The sequence below is a fragment of the Anser anser genome (genome assembly GCF_964211835.1).
Source record: "Anser anser genome assembly, chromosome: 7".
Lineage (NCBI taxonomy): Eukaryota > Metazoa > Chordata > Aves > Anseriformes > Anatidae > Anser > Anser anser.
Genome location: NC_139727.1, coordinates 37,588,727 through 37,609,750, shown reverse-complemented (window position 1 = coordinate 37,609,750; position 21,024 = coordinate 37,588,727). Strand labels below are relative to the sequence as shown.

The window sequence follows — 21,024 nt, the reverse complement described above, 5'->3', positions numbered from 1 at the left end:
ATGTTACAGGCTCAGTATTCCAAAATTCACATTTTTAGTGTAGAACGGGCTTTGAATTTTCCTTGAGAGGGAGACGAACGCCTATGCAGAATAATATCGAGGAGACTGACTTGAAGTATCAAGTCTGGCCAATTTGCCATCCAATCCTGTTTTATTTGCTAAGGTTTTAACGGCCTCAGAGGGAATACTTCCCTCCTTTGTCCCCAGGGTGAAGTTATTGTCTCCTTCAGTCGATAAAGTGCCCATAAATGAGTGCATCACACAGGCCTGAGCCCCATAGCAGCAGGGAAAATGGGATATTCCTCTTCCTTACCTTGGCAGTAGAATGGAGCCATAAGGCTTGGGTGGTAGCCTCCAGGACCTCCAAGGACAGGAGTTGCTGCCAGGTGGTGCTACAATACTTCCCAGGCATCTGCTTGCATAAACGGATTTCTTCCAGTGTGGGGAGAGAAAGGCAGGGAGAGAACCAGAAGGAAAGATTTTTTTCCTCTCTGTTCTTCCTCAGGGTGCAGAAACACTCTTCATTTGTTGTCTTAGGCAGCCCTCAGAAGATGCAAACCCAAGCAGATGTTCATAAGAAAACACAGATGCTAACTGCGTTCCTCTGGACTTCTTCAGCCCCTTCTTCAGACAAGCTGATAATCTCTGTTATGTGCATGGTTTGCTATAGATTGAAAAAGATGGGATCACTTTCCCCTGTGAGCTTATTAGATTGCCAGTTATGTTTTGCTATTAGTTAGCATGTTCCTGAAAGAAGAGAGGTGAATGTCATAGATGTTGTCACTGCTGCTGGATGCCAGCCTGTAAGGAATGAGGCGTTTGTCAGTTTATCCTCATTGAGAATCTGTGAAAAACATATTATCTAGATATAGGCATGCTGAGCCAAAGGAATCAAACCAAGCCTGCAGATGTGGACATTATGGAAAGGAGAATAGCTTGGGAAACCCCACTGGTGCCCTTTGATGTGCAGGACGAAGCACTGAATCTTATGGAAGATGATGATGTGTTTTGGAAGTACAACATGCTGTGTAGGGTAGGAAATCAAGGTTGCTCTTGATATAAAGAAAACTGAAAATTAATGGGACAGATAGTTAAAATTCCTGTTTCTGGTGAAAAGCTTTGAAAAAAAGATTCTAGGCCTGTGTGAGGAAAGCACTGCACTGCCAACATGTACCGTGCAGCCGAGACTGGACTTTCACTCGCCTTTATCTATCAGAAGAAAAAAGTGAAACCCAGTGCTGAGCTACATGTTTCCCCAGAGTTCAGTGAAACAGGATACTAGCTAAGATTGATAAGGTTAATCAAATGTTTTATCAAATAAGAGTTCAAGAACTTGTGCAGCACATATATAAAGAAGTCTGCTGAATATGGGGGCTTATTGTAAAAAGCAGCCAAAGACACATCAGAATCACACATTGTGATAACAATCGCTTAGCAACAATCCAAAATTTGGCTTATTTGGGGGCTTATTTAGGTAGTTTAGGTACATGAGTCTGAGTAAGAAACGAAAGACTTGTTATGTGTCTTCATCAGTTCTGTGGTAATGAGACTAAAGTTGTTAAGTCTCTTTTATGAAAGACGCTTATGACTTGGGATTCATGTTTCTGTCTTTTGAGCCTGAACAGTTTTAGAAAAATAATTATAAGCACAGTCAGAGGCTGGACTTTTAATTTTTGTATTGCAACTTATCTAAAATTGAGAGGGTTGGAGGGAAACAGATTAGGTCAGGACAAGATTTTCCCACCCATCCTCCTCCTCTCTGGTTTGCACAACGTGATGCTCTCAGCGTGTGCTCAGCCGACACACCACAAACGCTGACTAGCAGCCACTGTTGCAGCCTAGATCTAGATCTGGAGATCACAATCAGAGGCCACCAAGCTCCTAGGAGGCAACGCTGCTACGCAGAGCTGCGGCTGATGCAGCAAGTGCTGCAGGCAGGAGTGCAAGGTCAGGTCCTTCATAAAATGTTTCCTCTCATAGATAGGCCTTTCGAAAAGATTTCCATAAGCTTCACTGAAAGCAAGAGTAAAATTAATTTTTTTTCATACATTGTCTTTTCATGGTCCTTCCAGAGAACATATTTGGGATTTGTGCCCAGAAGACATAAATGAATGTTGGTTTGTTTTTGCTCAAAGTGATGTAAATTAATTAGTTTTTTTGTTTGATGGTTTGTTTGTTTTTTTATGCTTATAGGTAAGGTTGCAGGTTGGGCTTTATGTTGTCTATCTTTTGGACTGGCTGACTGTTTTTGACAAAGATCAGATACTTGTTCTTCGCTTAGAGGATCATGCATCAAATGTGAAATACACCATGCACATGGTGTTCCAGTTTCTGGATCTGGGTAGGTGTCCTCTGGCTGTTCTGAGATAAGTACAAAAAATCATTATTATCCTTCTTAGGTTATTTTTGCTTTATTAGCAGACAAAACAAAAGCGTGTGAATCAGTCTTGAAGGATTCATTAATCTTCTTGCCTTGAGTCAAGCAAAATTAAAATTCCCTAATTCCCATAGAACGGTTGGTGTTAGAAGAACTTAATAAAACTGTATTAAAAAAAAAATATTAAACTCTTTCACATTGTAGGGATATATCTTATCAGACAGAAGCCGGTCCTGCTTCTGAAGGCAGTCAGGGCTTGTTTGTCATGGGTTTTACATAGGTGCAAGATCTATCCCACGCAATTTAAACAGCTTCAAGTGTTACCAGGTTGTGAATGCTGTTGCCAGCTAAAACTGATCCAGCATCTAAATGCGGGTATGTTGAAAGGTTCTGTTTTTAGCTGGGGAGAAGGGGAAAATTGTGTTTTTGCTGTGTTGACTGAGACATCTGTTGCTAATCCTCGGAGAAATGCTGGCAGACAAACTGTTGCCCAATGTTGATTTGACAGTAGCAAGAGGATGAAAACGTGGCTGCAAAATAGTCTGACTGGTCCAAACACTGGTCTAGATGATGAGAAAGTTTGAATGTGGCAGATTGAACAGATGAAGAGCTTGGCATCTTCTTCTTGAAGATGGTTTATGCTGGAGAAGTCTGTGGGTTATTATCTTTCTGAAGTACATTGTCAAGGGCTAAGATTTACTCCTGTGATATCTATTATGTGTATATATATTACTATACCTGTGCATCACTTTGATCCCACTGACAACCTTAGAAACAGCAATAAAAAAAAAGGGGGGGGGGGGCTTGTACAACCCATGAGTGAGTCTAATGAGTGAGTTTCTACTACGGATTAGACAACTCACATCATAAAGTGAAATAACAGTTTAAAAAAAAAAAAAAGAATTTTGATTCCAAAAAAGGACAGGGAGTATATTCAGTGTCAGAGTTATTTTCTGAAAACAAATCTTTCCCTCTAGAAGTGAATTACACTGCTTGTTTTACAGATGATTAATTAATATGAGAGAAAAACATATTTCCATATTTACTAAAAATGATTCATTTTACTAATCTAAACCTGTTTTTCAATATTCTGAAACACTGTCTCTGCTACCACAAATTCCATTTGTCTTCACTTGGCAAACCTTCCGACTTAGTCATTTTTCTTCTTTAGCAAGGGCATTTTTGGGGAAGAATACTAAGATAATATTCTATTTTACCACAGGACCTCTAAGTGAGAAACAAGAAGCTCTGATTACAAAGAGTCCTGCATCCAACACTAGACGACCTGAAGACAGAAGCCTGGGACCTATGCTACCAACAACAAAGGCAATTTTAAGAGATTTCTACAGGCCTTTTAATACAAAACTGGCACAAGTTCTTTTTGATGATGCTTTTTTATGGAAAAGGACATAATATGTAAATTTAGTGCCACAAATACAGTGCTTAAAGGAGTTTTTATTTTTTTAAATTCTATTTTTGTGCGTGGATATTTACATTTTTCCCATTCCAAAGAGAAGCCGATTGATGAGATGAGACTCTCACTTTCAGTCAGCACAATTCATGACAGTTATATCACATTTTCCTTGTGAGAATGTAAAGCATCTTGCTTATGAGTTTCTTGCAACTTCTTTTACCCCAGCAGAAGTGTAGGATGGAAAAGTGTTAGGCAATGTCTTACACTCTCGGCTGGGATGCAGAAGTTTAACCTTCTCTAAGATGCTGCAACACAGAATTAGCATCAATTTCTTACAATTACACTTATAATCTCATTTTCAATATATATTATTCATTCATTTTTTCAAACTATCAATGTCATGTAGTCATTAAATTTTTTAAGTGAATTCAACCAAAAATTTTGTTTCTTTTTGTCAGCATGTTCATAAATAGTCTTCTCTCACACTAAGGTTTCTATGTCTCCTTAATTCTGAAAGTAACTTTAATAGATAATTACATTTACATAAATTTCCAAGTCTAATTTATATCTTCAGTATAAATAGGCTTTCCTAGCCCCAAAATTAAAAGAAATTTTACGTTCACATAAGAATGGATGACTGAAATTTAAACAACAGTCCACATTCAATGCTTAGTGTAACAAATCCATTTGCCTTCCATATTTTGTTCATGTAAACACCAACATGTATCATCTATTCATATCATTCACGTTTTCCTAGGAAACCATTATTGGGCTTGATGTAAAGTCAATGCTGGCCATGGAGAGCTTTTATGGAGTTTTCTCTTAGGTCCTACACAAGTGCTCTACTCCATTGCAAAGAAGTATGCATTTTTAAAATCATTATGAAATCTGGTCATTAAATGCATTAATGGACAGGATACACCATATCAGGCATCGTTATAGAAAGGATATGTTAACTAATGAACTAGTTGCACACTATGTACCTCTAGTTTAAAAAAGGCTTGAAAATAAAGACTTGAGGAAAAGCTATTTTAAGGGTGGTGGAGAAACTTTGGATTCAGTTTGTAGTCTGGAATGCCTAAAATAAGAAATTTAGGTAAGCTGTTCTGGACAACCAGAACTGTTTAGCTCTGGTTCAGAAATGTTTATAGATCAAAAATTCTTAGAGGAGTGAGAATGGATTTTTTTATCTGTCTAAAAAAAAGTAGTATGGCAGCATGGATCAGAAAGTCAGAACGAATTCACCGCTAAAATTTTCACTCAATATTTTATTTACACAACACATTTCTGCTAGCTGTTCTCTGAATTAGAATCAACACCGTATGGCCAGGAAAACTATATGGAAATTTTAATAAACATAACTGCCATGGACACATTTCTGTATTTCTGTTTAGTTGCCAGCTACAGCCATGATCTGATACTATCTTACCAACCCTAAATGCTAATGAGTGTCATTTTCATTTAGTGTGAACATCAATTCCCTGAACTAATCATATGTACTAGTTTGGGCATGGTGCTGAACTTTAATTTCACCAAGGGCCAGAGAGACTCTCTATGTCCATTGCCTACTTGTACAATCTAAATTAGAACATGCTTCAAGGCCAAAATTTCTGCCCCAGGTTGAATCAGCCCCAGCACACTGCTAGATCACAATCTTGCCTAGTTATGACTCAAAGGAAGGGGAACGGTTGAGGGTTCCCTGTGCAAAGGCGGACGGTGATGGCCTTTCAAGTGTGGGTAAGTTCAACATAGAGCCAGTGGTGCTCTGAGTGTCACCACACTGTGTATGGAACAGTAACGCAGCGGGAAGGAGCTATAGTTATTGATAATCTGTAAGGAGCCTATGGTTCTTCCAAAAGTGAAGTTTCCAGTGAGGTTGCTTTTATGTCTTCATCTCTTTCATAAGCTTCAGCACATGATCTCATGATTTAAGGAACCGCAACCTTATGACACTGTGTTATTGAAAGACTAAATATTAAAAAGTAGAAAATTAAAGAGGGCATCTCTTGGGAAGTTTAGGGGGTGGGGATGGGGGTGGTGGTGGTGATTTGCTCTCTAGTACAGACTGTAAAAAAATATTGAACTGGTGACTCAGAATAAAATAAAATAGCATTTGATTTTCTTGAGTAATGGTGGGTGTCAGACCCCTCCTCTGCAGCAAGAGCAAAGTACTGCTGCCATTCAGTGGCTTCACTCTGGCCTCACAGCAAATCTCTACATATGGCAAAGCTCATCCAAAATTTTTCCAGTGTCTTTACCTTCCTGTTGACAGTTCTAGACGTGAAAGAATATGATATTATTGTTATGCACTGTAGCCCTGACTTGTCCTACATCCCAAGAGCAGTAATTTGCCGAGAAATTGGACTTACTATCAAGACAATATGTTTTCATGTTTGCCAAAGTGTAGCAGTGGCTCTTTGCACAGAGCTCAGAAAATGTGTGCTTCATTCCCTATTTACTCTTATCTCTGCTGAACTAAAGTAATCAGGCGAGGATGCAGCTTTCCTGAGCCCAAAGGCACTGAGGAAAGGGTCGTTTCCAAATGTTCTTGCTGCTACTGCAGAAGAATGCGAAATGTGCTTTCTGTAAGACCTTGCACGCTCGGGCCAAGCACGTTGGCTGGCTGGAAGACGCGCTGTGAAAACAAAGGCTCTCCTGCTAAGAAAAACAGGCACTGATTTACAAAGAAAATGATACGCTGTTATCTCCTGAGCCCAGTGCACAGCTTGTATGCTTCAGCCAAACAAACTGAAGAGAAGCAGCGAGGTTGTCACCCTTCTGAATACAACTTTCTGCTAAGAAATTAATCCATCTTCCAACCAACGCTCTTTTGTTATAGACGAGGCACAAATGTGGAGCACAAAGGTAATAGATATCTCCCAATAGATAGCCCTGCCACAGGCAAACCCAATCATGCTCGTCTGAGCAGCTGTAGTTTTCTAACAGAAAGGCTTGTGTTGCAGTACCATCTTGAGGCCAACGTGTGCAATATGTTGTGCGTTTGAAACGCGTGTTGTTTTTTTTTTTTTCCATTTTTTTTTTTAATTGAAAAAAGAAAAGGCAGGTTAAAAAAAAATAAATCCAGTTCTTTTCATACGTCTACAGGGCATCAAATGCCCAGATTTGCTGGCTGCAGTTATTGTAGCAGTGCTTCTAGGTATTAATAAATGCATATCGTTGCCGTTAATACAGTTGCCAGACTGCTGTCCTGGGAATCCTGGCTTACAGAGGTACTGCTACACACTTTGATCCACACTTCTCTCTGGACCAGCTCTCTGGCACGGCCTCTATAAAGGGAATGATGTCAGCAGCAGCAGAGGCTTGAGAGACTTTGGCAGCGTCATGCTAGGGACCCCTGCTTTTAAGTCACAGCTCCCGTGGAAACTGCCTGCTCTCTGTGCTGCCTCCATCAACTGAAAGGCCCTTAAAATGATTGCCAGAGTGGCAGGGGCTTAATGGAGTTCCAGGCTGAAATCTGCCATTGAAAATTAGAGCCCTGCTGTGTACACACTAAGCCCCAATTAACAGAAAATAATGTTTTAAAGAGGCACAAACAGTAATCAACATATCGCATTTCACAGGAAGGAAACGCTTCCTGTCTCTCACCCTCCTAGCTTCTGAGCATCCACACACTGAGTGAAAAAACTGCCTGCACAGGGCAGTGAGCTGGGTTAGTGCCTCTGGGGCTGGGGCATTGCCTAGCACTAGGATGCTCTCACTGGGGCAGAGGGACCACGGGAACAGCTGGGGTCCCCAGCCCCTCCTGCTCCCCAGGTAGGTCCATCTGACGTGCATGATCTAGAGGAAGAATGCTGAAAATATAACTGAGAGCTTTAAAATTGACATTTAGTCACTGAAGTAGCAGTTGCTGGGGTAACAACTCATTGCATGGCAGTGGTGGCATTGCAAGTAGCATCTTCCCCAAGGAAAACGCAGGCCAGCTATTATTAAGCACGGCCATTCACTATTTAAAGGGAGTGCAGACTAATTTGCAGTTATTTCCTCCATCTGGCTATAGCTCACACACTTAGAAAATGATCTCTTCCTCTACTTTAATAATGAATGGGAATGAGCAAAGAGAAAGTTGTGCTCGCACTCCGAGTACTGCAGTAGAAGGACAAACCCATCCTGAGAGTAGCTCCTAAAATTTTCTTTATTTCAGGCTACAGGGGCCTAAACCACAGATGACTTGCAAATAATGTGAGCTTGAGCTTTTGATGAAGCTAAGACCAGTGCATCCCAATTATCAAATATTTTACATTTCCCAGAGGCCAAAGGATACATGTCTGTATCATGTGTAGCAAGGCCTCATTCACCAGCCAACCAAAATGGGTCTTTTCCCCCAGTTTTTGAATCAAGGACCAAAGGATGCGACACAACAGCTGCAGGAAGGTAGAGGAGGGGGAGCCATAGGAAAGGGGTCCTGCAGTTGAGTCCAATGAAATCCTGGAGTGGTGAGAGAAATCGATTGGGCAAAATTGCACTGAAGAAAATAAAACCAAGCAAGGTAGCCAAAAAATAGAAGAAATTGGACAGAGAAATAAGCTGAAAGAGGAGAGACACGCAGCTGTCAGATGGAAAGAAAGGATTGATTTTTTGATCAGCTGAAAAGGCTTAGGACAAGAAAATAATGATATAACTTGGGGAAACCATGTTGCCTTAGCTGGAAAGGTATCAGCTGAGCTCACCACGGACTGGGCTTTTTGTTTCGTGTGGTACTGGGAGATTTCATCTCAAGGTAAGGAGGGGTGAGATGGGATCTGCAGAAAGGCTCTCACCTGCCTCTGTCTGCCTCGTACAACAGTCACTCACTGCATTAATGCTTGGGAAGGAGCAAACTACATTAAGGGGAATAAAACTAGATTATTGCAGGGAACGGGCTAACATAAAAACAGGAGTTATATGACCGGGTTAAAAATCTGAAAGAAGGGCTAAATATTGCATTTATAGCTAAGAAGAGGAAAGTGCTGGCACTATGAGATTTTTTTTTTTTTCTGTAATTTTTCCCTGACTGTTTCACTAAGGCTCACAGCAGTACAGCTCTGCACCCACAGCATCCCTGCGGATGGGGCTCGGGGGGGGGGGTTCCCCGGCACTTATTTTGGGGGGCTGTGGGAGCAGCAAGGAGCGGTGAGGCCGGCAGGACACCGCAAGAGGGCAGGGCATAGTTGGAAATTCAGCCGGCGTGCCTGGGACAGCTCACAGCCTGCAGAGAGGGTTTAGCGGAGATTTTCCCCACGATTGCACCGAGGGAAAGCGGCTCTCAGCGCCACACAACACAAATGCGTGCATAACGCAACATAACTCGCAGTAACAGAGCTCTGTAACTCAGCATAACACAAAGAGCACCTGGAGAATTAGGAAAAAAAAAAAATTGCACAGCTGGGCCATTTACACCCTGGAGTGTATTAACTGTGCATGCCATTGATGCTGTTTGTATCGTGGCATTGGCATTGCAACCTCCTTTCACCCTTCTGCGGGAGCCGACCAGCACTGGGGTACCCAGCACATCTTCCAGGTCGCTCTGATCCAAGCTGCCGAACACAAATCCCTTCTCAGAGCTCAACACGACCGATTAGGATTTTAAAGGTAATAAAGAAAAATCCTCTTTCTTATTGTGATGGGCAAACCTCAGCCCAGTTTCTGTGAATTTATTATTCTGGTGCATTATTTACATACCCTACAGGATAATATATCAGGAAAAAGACAGAAGAAAAATTCTTCACCACTAAAAAATACTTTTGTGGTAGTTGCATGCTAAACTGTCAGTTCAGTATTTATTGAATCATTTAAAAATATTTTTAAAATGCTTTGTTGCCTTACATTAATATTACCAAACTGAGGGGAGCTGAAATATCTTCTGCCACAGCAGTACTACCAAAACATGGAAAAAGTTTCTTAGACTGAAAAAAACCACCTTTTTAAGGGGTTACATTTAAGTAACACCTCTTAAACAGGCACACACGAGCCAATCCTTGAATCCCTGTGTAGCAGTGCTGCATCAGCTGGCCCAAGGTGAATCCTACAACATTTTTTCCCAACCCAAATCCACAGGAGCGTGATGTGTGGCTTGATTCAACAGTTACGTTTCTCGAGGTCGATGGCAAATCAAGCATATTTCTTTGCAGCAGGTGGTGCTGCAGAGCAGACCTGTTCTTGTATCTGTGGCTGAGCTTTTTATAAACTGTATTTGGAAAGTACTGAATATCTACATTTACATTAAGCTGATTTTCAATAGTTTTCCATTCTCCTCTGTGTGTTACAGAAGTTTATATTATTCAGTGAACATGCCAGTGGGTACGTGTTGCTGTGTAATTAAAGGCTAGGGGGTCTGAGGCAGCGCAGCATGAGCTAACACAGGTATTTGAGACAGAACGATTCGGCAAGCAATCAAAATCCTAAGCTTTTGAGGCCAGAAGGTTCAAAGCACTTAGACTACGCTACATCTACTAGCATGAGCATGATAAAACCTCAGGAGGCAGAAGCCGTAGGTGTCTGGCACCGCAGGAGGCAGCCTTTGCTGCTGTTAAACTCCTGGCAGAGACAGGGAATTGGGCATTTTAGTACTGTGAAGTCCAGGAACTGAAGTGCTGGAGGACTCGGGATAGTGAGAAATGAAAGGCTCCAAGGGCAGTCCCAAGGGGGTGGTGGAGAAACTGGGGCTGGTGCCAGCACGATTTGGTCCCTTGACTGTAAGGGGAGCTGAATAGTGAGAAATATTTGCTGGTCACTGCTCTCGTGAAAAGGATCTAAGAAATTTTACACATTAATTATTTAAAATTTGAAGTGCACTCACCTGTGGGTGCTTAAAATCTGTTCTTGCTCTTAGGATCATGTTTTTGAAGGGTTGCATGACCCTCACTGTTTACATTTTCTTTACTTTCATGAATTCTATATTGCACTAAGGATTGGCTCCAGGTAATAAAATACCCAGCTCTGGGTTGTAGTCACCAAACCTAAAGGAAGATGGTCTTACAGCTAATGCACCTACCTGAGATGCAGACAGTTTTAATGACTGTGTCTGCCTGTGGATGTGCAGGAGACCACACGTAACTCCAGATGGGAAGGACAAAGGACAGACTTGAGAATTTGGCAGGACCTGTGTACAGACATAGCGAGGAATTCACCTGCTGCAAAGTACCAGCCTGTTACTTGCTTGACCACTTACTTTAAAAAAACAAGGCAAAGGGGAATATGAGGAACCTAATTGATTAATATCCTGATATTTTTAAATACACAGAGTTTTTTACAAAGCTTTGTGAAAGCAGCAAAAAGATGGTGGTTTCTAAAGCCAAGAACCAAGAAAATATTGGATTTTTATTTATTTATTTATTTTTAAATCATTTTCTATCATTAGAACTTGCACACAGTTAAAACAGATTGACACTGCCTTTCAAAAATAGATGTCTGCCATCTCACTGGGGCTCTGGAAAAAAAAAAAAAAAAAGAAAAGAAAAGAAGAAAAAAAAAAGGTGATTTTCTATATTAATAGTTCAGAAGACCAGAGAGTAATAAAGAGTGCAAAGCTGTGAAACAATTTCCATAGCAAATACTAAGTGCCAGGCTTCTACATAGTATAGGCAGTGCTGTGATTAACAGCATCAGTTACCAGTACAGCACTTCGAGTTCTCTCTGTGACATATTAACATAGATGTAGGAGCTTTGAAAATCAGGTTACGTAGCATTTTAGGAGGTCTGCTGATTGACATGATGTTATGATATCTACCATATGCTTAAGGAAAAAAAAAAAAAATTACCACAGGACTTCATAGTATATTGCTAGTCTGTTCTATTTGCACCACATTTTTATTTAGCCATTCAGGCCTGGTCCTCCTAACACATTTGTCCTACTTTTCCCCAGAGCAACTGATTTCTAGACACATGTTGCAGATTTTCTGCTCTGCAGCTCACACAAGTCCCAGAATAAGCTGAGCTGGTTCCTGGTTGTCCTCGATGCTTTGTCACACTAGCCCAGTTTTAATGTGCAGATGTAACACAACTCAAGCTCAGGTTTGCACGTTAAGCTGGTACACAAAATCGTAGATGCCGCCTGAAGAAATCTTCAGCATAATGAATGTCTCCTAAATAAAGTGTAAATTGTCTTTAAATACATATCATGATTACTGGGACCAAAGGAGAGAGTGAACACTTGTGACAGCACCAGCACAGCTGCAGGACAGCCAAGCTCGACACCTGGATGGTGACCTGGAATTGCTACCTCACAGCACATTTTGATGCCAAAATCTTCTCCTGCACTCTGACACAGCAGGATGAATGCTAAAGTATAAATATTTTCCCTTTGAATTATAATTTTTCAAATTTATTCCATGTTTAGAATATGGAAAGTGTATACATTGAGATACAAGCCCAGACAAGAAAAATATCTTCTCCGAATAAGTCACAAGAGGATACTTAGATGTACATGTAGTTATGTTCACTGAAGTTTAGAAATCATTTCACATGCTCCAAAGTCAATTTGAATAGGACTGTAAGTGGCAGCAACACCTATTTCCAGTGTCTACTATCTTGTATTTATGATTTATTGAATATAGTTGGGAAAAGATGTTTTCAGGTTGTATCACCACTGTGTATTGTTTGTGGAGCTGAAGCACTGTGCTTCTCCTCTGCATTGAAGCAATCTGGTTTGTATGTGGGAACTCTTCACCTTCTTGAGGTGTGCAAGGCAGCCTAAGAACCACCTTGCATCCTTCTGTGTGATGGGCACTGCATTCCTCTGAGGGAGATGGAGATGACAGAAGAGGCACCAATTTCAGGCTGCTCCTCTGCCTCAGTCTTTTCTGTGCATTTTTTCCTGGTTGTTATGCTGCATGTTTTATGGCAGCCATGTAATGGTCAGCTAGGTTTCAAAGTACTCTTTCAAGAGGCAGCAGCATGTCACTGGTTAATCCCACCCTGGATCATGACCATGTCAGCTGCCACCGCACAGCCACAGCCTGGACTTACACACCTCAAGCTGTTTTTTTTTCCCTCTCTGCACGCACCACAGATGAACTCCACAGCATAACCACGAGCTGATTTTTTTCGCTGGTGGTCCCAGCCCAGAGCTTGGTTGTGGGGCTGCCCTGCAAGCTGCGGCCATGCCATGGAGCAGGGCTCTGTGCAGTGGAAGACCAGCAGGGCTGCTCAGCAGGAGCAAGGCAGACCCTGCAGCAAGGGTTGTGTCACTTGGTCTTAGGCCAGCAGCAGGGGGGACTGAAGGGCTTAATGGGTGAGGTCCTCACACTGTTGCTCCTCTCTTTGGAGCAAGGGGAAAGTATGCAAAACTAAAGCCAAAACCTGAGGAGAGTATCTACCCGGAGCTGTCAGGGATCTAGCATCAAACCTGTGATTTCTGCTCCAAAGTACATTTGCCTGCTGTCTCTCTCTGATTATTGTCTGTCCAGATCAACCCACGGAGAGGCATAGCTTTGTTACTTCAAAAGATTTCTTACTGGCTAGGGATTAAACAAAAATTCAGTCAGAATCACAAGACCATTTCAACTGCAACTGCTTGAACTCCACTCTGGAAATAAAGACCACACAAAATAACATTGCAGACTTTGCAATGAAAAATGAAAAGGTGTAATCCAGTCACAATAAAACAAATAAAAGGGAAATGCATCTATGTGCTGCCCCTATAGATACAAGCAGTGGCAAAGCACTGGGATCTGCAGAGCCTGCTCCTGCCCTCTCATAGATTTGTGCACACTGGAATGTGCTTTGTGGGGATGCATCTTCTTACCCCTGTAATTATGGCTCAGGAAATAATTCTACTGGAAATCTAGTGAAAGGAATAAAATCCACTTAGCTCCCTTATGAGTGCAGGTTGGCAAAATGCAGCAGGCAGAGCCGGAGGGTGGTTTTCTAAGGACTTAGAGCAGGATCTATGGTGTTCCCCCATTATCATCAACCTGGATGTTATATATGCACAAGTCCTGTGTTGGGTGAGAGGTTGTGTTGCTGCATTGCTTCCCATTAGCATGTGCATCCTTCCTGGGGATAAACCCCAAATCTGCACTACAAGTTATATGGGATGGTCGCACAAGGAGAGCCGGAGAAGGTGAGGCCTTGCCAAAGTCATCTATGGAGAGGCCAACAGAAGCTCCCTGGGAAGCTCTCCAAAGCTCTAGTCTGGGCCTCCGCTGTGTACTTTTTTTTTTGTAAAAAGCCCTTTTCTTTAATCCCTGCCGATGTTCAGGGTCAGGATGGCACGAAGCCCGATGTGTCAGCCTGTAGGGCCTAGTGCTTTGCAGGAGCAGGAAGTCCCAGCTGTGGGAGGTGTCTCCCTGGTGCTGGTCCCACCATGTGCTGGGAGAAGGTCGCAGCTGAGCAGGCCCTGAGCAAACAAAATGTGCATCCAACACATCTAATGGGGGCCGTTTTTGAGGGGGGAGATACTGGGCCACGTCTGGAGCAGAATCCTGTTCTTCTGAGCCAGCAAGGCCGAGCAGAAAGCATCTGCTGCTGTCTCAGCCGTGCGTCGGCTGACTGACGTGGCCTGGTTTTAATCGGAGAGGCACTTTCAGGTGAAATGTTGAATCCTCCTTAGCCCTGTGAGAACACATCTGATCAAAATTTTATATGGCCTTGGGATCTTGGCGTTTTATAAACAAAGCTTTTCCAGAAGTGTAAATGAGAAAAGACTGGAATATAAGAAATTGTACATCAAGTGAAAAATATAAAGGAAGAAAGAAAAGCACAGGAACTTACTTAAAATAAAATGAAAATTATATTTACATTTGGGAGTTTTATGCAACAGCAATACTGTTGCTCTTGTAGGGAACTAGGGCACAAGGACTTTCCTATATCTTTCCTTCTCTCTTCCAGGGGTACTTTATAACGTGACCTTTGAGTTGAGGTCCTGAAGTGTTGATGGGATAGGTGCTATAATCTGTGGGGTGTGGGTCAACTCAGATGGGGTTTTAGAGACCCTTTTGAACTGACACTTCCAAGCCATTTGTATGGCTCCCTGGCATTACACAGAACTAGACTTGGTGCCCCCTGCAGTCCCTTCCAGCTTTGTCCGAAAGAAAACTAGTGAAAAGAATGTTTCTTCTTTTACAACACTTTTTAATTGCCATAAGGACATTCTCAAAGGTTTTTAAAGTAACAGTTATTATCGGTCATAACACTAACATTAAAAGAAAATGTGATCTCTTTGTACTTATCATTTGCTTCCCTGGTGAAAATAACATGTCTTTCCTTAATATGAAAAATAAAACAAAGCAGTAATTACTATTTGTGCTCTTTGCTTGTTTGTTTGTTTTTCAATTTGCCTATACAGAAAATCATTTTCAAAAACTACAAAATGTGTTTCAAGTCTTTAAGAAAAAAATAAAATCTTTGGGCTGGTGTTCCCAAGGTACTCCATTGTCTTTTAAAATGGTTGGACGAGATGATCTCAGAGGTCTTTTCCAACCTTAATGATTCTATGATTCTGTGAAAATGCTGAATTAATTCTTATTAATTCTATCCTTCCTGGACATCCTGTAATAGCTCAGATTATTGTCTCTGCTGTTTATTTTGCCTGCATTCACAGCTAGGGATGCTAGTGAAGAAGCAAGGCCTTGGAGCACCAGTTGTGTTAACATGGAGTGGTAGAGGCAGCCCTGCCTAGGTATCCCACAGCCTCTGCACACACACAGGCTGATAATGGCATTTCCTAGCTTCTGAGGCTTTTTAATCACAGTGCTGTTTCAGTATGGGTTTGGGGTATCATCTAGCCATATTTTCCTTGGCAGGCAGTGATCCTGATCAGAAGATCATTGCCAGTTTTGGAAGAAAATATCTTTGTTTTAAAAGAACGAGATCCTTAATTCATTGGGTAATCCACTGCTAACATCTAGTGGAGAGAGGCTGCTCCCCTCTTTGTTTTTGGTCTCGTAATATTTAACAGGTACAGTTGCTCTCGCTGCAGCAGTACTACAGTTCCTGGCAATATTCAGAGCCCCTGATATTCTGTTACCCACTCAGCTACTCGGTGATCCTGGAAGTTACAGAGTGCTGAAAACTGGACCACTGCTTGGAAGTGTGCTTGCTTGAACAGCCTGTGTGATTTCCATGTCCTGTTCCCTCCAAATCCCGCTTGCTATTTGAAATACATCTGATTAGGATGTTAAATCACTCTGATGTTAATGCACTCCAGGTGGTCCTATGCTGTTGGGAGCTGACGTGTTTCATCACAGAGAGACACTGCAGTAAGTGCTTACGAAATGGAAATACTGCAAAGGCTGCCAGTTGTCATTTGTTCAACAAGCAGAACGGTCAGCACTGATTACAATGCTCCAGCGCACCTCTGGTGCAATCCCTGAACCACAAGCAGAGCCTCTGCAGTAAATATAAATACAGCTGAGCAAGGGCTGCTGAGACATAAATAGATAAAACCATCTGGTAAAAATTGACCTCACCTCCCTTACAAGAGCCCATCTTAAAACCGAGGGTGGCTGCCAAATGCATGCTTGCTGCTTGTTCCTGTGCTAAGACATGGACAATGAATGGCATTTTCCGACTGGAAGTGGATCCTTCTTGGTTCAGGGTTTGAGCATCAGTCACCACACTTTTGGTGGTACGGTGGATCTCTGGCAGAAGTCTGGAAGCCAAAAAAGGGCTATGTGATACACAGGCTGGTCACAGGCTGAAAGCTGTACCTGTTGCAATAGAAAGGCTGATGTTTTAACTTTTCCCTGAAGATGCCTGGTGGCCACCCACAGTCTCTAGTCACTTTGCAGAAGACTGTTTTATGTAGCCATAGTGGATGGAGTGTTACTCATACCTGTGTTAAAATATATATATATATATATATAAATATATAAAATCTATATATTTGAATAAGATTTTCAAAGACATTTAGGTACCAAGGAGGATACTTGGGATTTCTAAGATGTCCCAGGCGGGATAAAGAAATGAGTTTCCTATGAGCGGAGACCTAAGCAGCTATCAGATCTGACAGAGAGTAAAAAAGGTTTTCATGTGAAAAGTGTGGAGCATTTCAGCCTTTCTCCTGGCTGAGAGTTGGACCTGGAGAAGGTCTACCTGGTAGAACATTGGCTGGAGGATAAGGAGACAGAAACAGGCAATAAAAGACTGAAGGACTCAGCACCTTAGGGCTGAAAGATGGGGTTAAGTAAAGCCTTTCAACTCTGCATCCCTTTTCTTTTTTTAATGGTAGATTAAAAATGAACGAATTGAACTGCTTTTTTTTGGGGGTGTGGGGGTGTGGGGGTGGGGTGGGGGATTGGGGGGGGAAAGCTCTTCTCTTATAAAAGCAATTCCTATTGTAAACTTCTGGAAGACAGAAGGTGTTATATCAATATGCCCAATATCACTTCCCTTTAATGGACAGTGCACAGCATAATTTTAATGGCAAATTTATTATAATGGTACTCTTCTCTAGTAAATCTCATACCACAATCCTAAATACCGATCTATGTTTTCAGCCTCTAAAATAATCCTTTCCTTTCTCAAAGTACTAAAAACGTCTGTTTGAGAGAATAACTGTCCAAACATTTTCAAACTGTTTTGCTGAATTGCTCAACTTGAAGATAATATTTGCCGGAGTCTCACTGGAAGTTCATTTTTCATCATTTCCTTTATGCTTATTTCTGACATTTTGTCTACTAAATTTAAACTTCATTCCTCTGTTTGTTTTTAAGATACCCCTTTTTTTGGCTTCAAACTGTTATACTAGCTAACTACCACAGCTAACTGCTATATAAACTATTGTGCTAAAGCTAAAAATGAACTAATAATGTTTATGAAACTGACCTCAGAATTGGGAAAACTTTCAAACAAAGAGATGTGTTTCTACTCAAATTTCACCATTTGGATAAATTTGTCACTGTTTCTGTCTTTGTAAAAATTACAGACAGGTTTAGTTTTCTTTTCACAAGGAAGCAACTTTTTCAGGTTAATATTGCCCCATTTAGATTTGGGCTTGTTTGTGTTCAACTCTGAATTATCAGGTTTTAAAACCCACCAAGTTTTTATCTTAATTGTGTTTGAGAACTGTTTGATATCATTTCCAAATATTGTTTTCATCGTTATAATTATGCCTATCATTCTCATTGTAGTAGTAGGAATTACACGTATTTATTATACCAAACAAATGTTTTTCAGATGTCAGACCACAACAGCAATAGGTTTGTGCACATCCTGCACCTTGAGATAATTATAGATTCAACTTTTGCTGTTAAGAATATATATATATATTTTTTTTCCATCTATTGAGTGTTGTGCCTTTTCAGCTAAGAAAAAGACATGTTCTGCATCTGTTCTTTTTTTTTTTTTTGTATGTTACCATTAATAAGAGACTTGCACTTTTATTTACAAAGACAATTTATTGTACAGTATCTACACGCTAAGTGGTTGCTAGGAAATCCACTTTAATCCATTGCTTGTGAAAGAGAATCCATCTAGAATTTTAAATAGATAAAGCAAATGTGAATTATTTCTTTGTTTCTAAGTGCACGGCACACAGGTCCAAATTAAAAAATGACTTTGAAAGATTTTTTGGGACTGTTGATTCTAGATTAATTTCATCTATCCATTCAAATTACTGCATTTTATTAATGCTGTCAAGTAGAAGGCTGTTGTCTCTTACTAATCCCCTGCTCCTAGCAGTCTTTACTATCATGTACCACATCCAGGTTTGTATGTGAAAATCCAGGAAGGTATTTTAACTTTCACAAGAGATGTGTTTCAGCCGGACATCTCATTTGGCAAAAATACTGCTTCAGACCTCAGAAAGACATCAGTTTTAGTGATCGCTCCGGAGATCTCTGCTCTTGGGCCATGGTGTGTCTCACACCCATGCAAGAAAACAAGATTTCAGAAAAATAAAAATAAATCAGTCACACAAGAAATCCTATACTTTTGGTTAATTCAGGTTTAATTAAAAGAATAAATACTGTATATTGCATGTGCACTGCTGCTAATCCTGTGTATTGAAAAATGTGAATGCAATCCCATGAAATGTGAGATTAATTAAAATAAAACATTTGGGCTTTTTCTGAGGCTTGCGTTTTGATCCACAGGTTTCCTATTTCATTTTTATGTTTGCCTTCCCAGCCATGTGGGCTAGAAACTAACTTTTTAAGGGAAAGTTGAGACTCTTGCACACTAAATAAGTTTAGCTGGTGGGCCTCTAAAGAAAATATTCATTACCAGCCGACTCGTAATAACATCTTTCAGCAGCTGCACGGCGTGTGCGGTGTTGTTCTCCATGTGCTGGCTCAAGTGCTGGGCGCACGTTGCTCTCGGGCAGCTGGCTGATCTCCAGCCCTCTGCCAGTGTCAAGGCAAACACTGAAAGCCTGCACAGGGATTACAAGTGAGTGCATGGACCCTGTTAGTGCTGCAGGTGAGTTGGGTGCTCTACGAGTAGTGTTCCCATAGTGTTGGGAACTCGTGTTTTTCAAAAGTCAAGAATTTGTATTCATCTGTTGTGACAAGAGATTTTGTTTATGCTTTTGACCTTAAAACAATGGCTTTCTATGCTTTTGCCATGACAAACACTATATAAATAAAAGTGCGTTCTTTTTCTAACACCTGAGACTGTTAGGAAATACCAAATCTATGGTGACTTGCACAAGGAGGAACTGCCTACGTAAGAAAACAAAGCAGGTCTTGAACCAATTAGCACAGCATGAATTCATTTAATATATTTATTATGGTTTCTATTAAAGAGCCATTGCTTGCCTAGTTACATAATGCTATCATTTTGATAGAGTGTAACGGTCTTTATAAAATATGATATTATTTTGGCTCGTGATTCCAAGAACAAATTTTTCACTTCACTTCACTTCACTTCACTTCACTTCACTTGTTAAGTTTAAAGAAGCAGAATGAAGCTGATACTGACAGTCTAGAAGGAAACAGGTAAAAATTTTGTAAAACAGTCCTCGTGTACTAGCTGTCCAGGTGAAGTGAAGTGTATGGGGAAGACACAGGCACATTTCCAGTTGCCATCACATTGTCTTGGACACCACTGAAAGAAGAAATGGAACAAATAGACAAATCAAACAAATTTCCTGCTGCTCAGGGTCTGCCATGGAGACCAGGAGGGGTTCTGCAGTTGGTTTTTCTTCACACTTTGTGTCCCACTCCATGTGGAACAAGCTCTTCACCTCTCAGCAAGTGTGGATTTCAGTGGAGGATGGATATTTTCCAACACTAGCTGATTTCATTGAGGAAAAATTCCCTTTGTTGTGGTTGGATCTTGCAACGAGGCAATTTTCTCCAGGCTGCAAAAGTGACTGTAGTGCATTGTCCTAAAATGATAGGCTAGGTTTTCCGCAGACTCTTACATTAACTTCTCAGACCCTCAGACGATCAAAATGAAGCACCATCCAGGGAGCTTAAAACCATTAAAACCCAAACGTTACCTTTCATCACCTCATGTTGCTGTCACAGCTCCTTTGCTAGTGCCTTGAGGCAGTTTCCTGAAGGATGCAGGAGCTGAGGAGTGACTTGCAGAGAGTCTGAGAGCAGAATACTTGGTTATCTAAATTGGCATTGCTGAAGTGATATCAGTGTACATGCACAGTTTTATGTCATCTGGAGATCAAGGCTTGGAAATGATTCCATGTCTTGAAAAAAAACAACACATAGCTTATTGTGCTGTTTCCCTTCTCTTCCTCTTTCCTCCCACTCTTCTTTATTTATCCCAATGTTTTGTTCCACCTTCCCCTCCTTTTGACACTATTTTCCATACAAATTCTATTTTTTTGTTTGTTTTTGTTTTGTACTGCTGCTTAGAATTTCACCATACACGTTTCCATATATGCTTCTGGATGACATAGCACATACATCACTAAACCCTGGCTTTAGAACACAAAAGCACAAAGTCATAAGTTTGGTTAAAACTTTCAAAATTTGATATAAAACTTACAGGAGGAGATCAAAAATTAAACAAACAAATAAAAACAAGAGTGTAAGAAGTTGCATTTCAACACATCATTCTGAAATCTCTTGTCTCTTTGCCATGCATCATGGTTGAACCTTTTGCCAAGACCTTATTCAAAATGGTCTTCTGTGGATCTCACCTCTGTGCAGATCAATTTGAAAACAAGAGCAGGCATTAAAGTTTGTGTTCCTGTTGAATGTAGGACCAATGCCACTGATTTCAATGGTATTACTTGAGCAATAAGCTACTGCTTCATATAAATGAAACAAACAAACAAAAAGGAAAATTCAGCTCTACAATCTGAAGTCTGTTTTCCAATGAAAAATACTTT

The 21,024-nt window shown here is 40.9% G+C and overlaps 1 protein-coding gene across 5 annotated transcripts in view; it reads left to right on the top strand.

Moving 5' to 3' along the window:
- The window catches only part of CHST15 (carbohydrate sulfotransferase 15), a 47,170-nt gene extending 42,940 nt beyond the window's left edge, over positions 1-4,230 (top strand). For all 5 annotated transcript variants that reach the window (XM_083844565.1, XM_083844566.1, XM_083844563.1 and 2 more), the window contains 2 exons: positions 2,194-2,341; positions 3,600-4,230. In XM_083844565.1, coding sequence (XP_083700691.1) covers positions 2,194-2,341; positions 3,600-3,790 — 339 coding nt within the window. In that variant the 3' untranslated portion in view covers positions 3,791-4,230. The remainder of the gene's footprint in view (positions 1-2,193; positions 2,342-3,599) is intronic.
- The last annotated feature ends 16,794 nt before the right edge of the window (positions 4,231-21,024 follow it).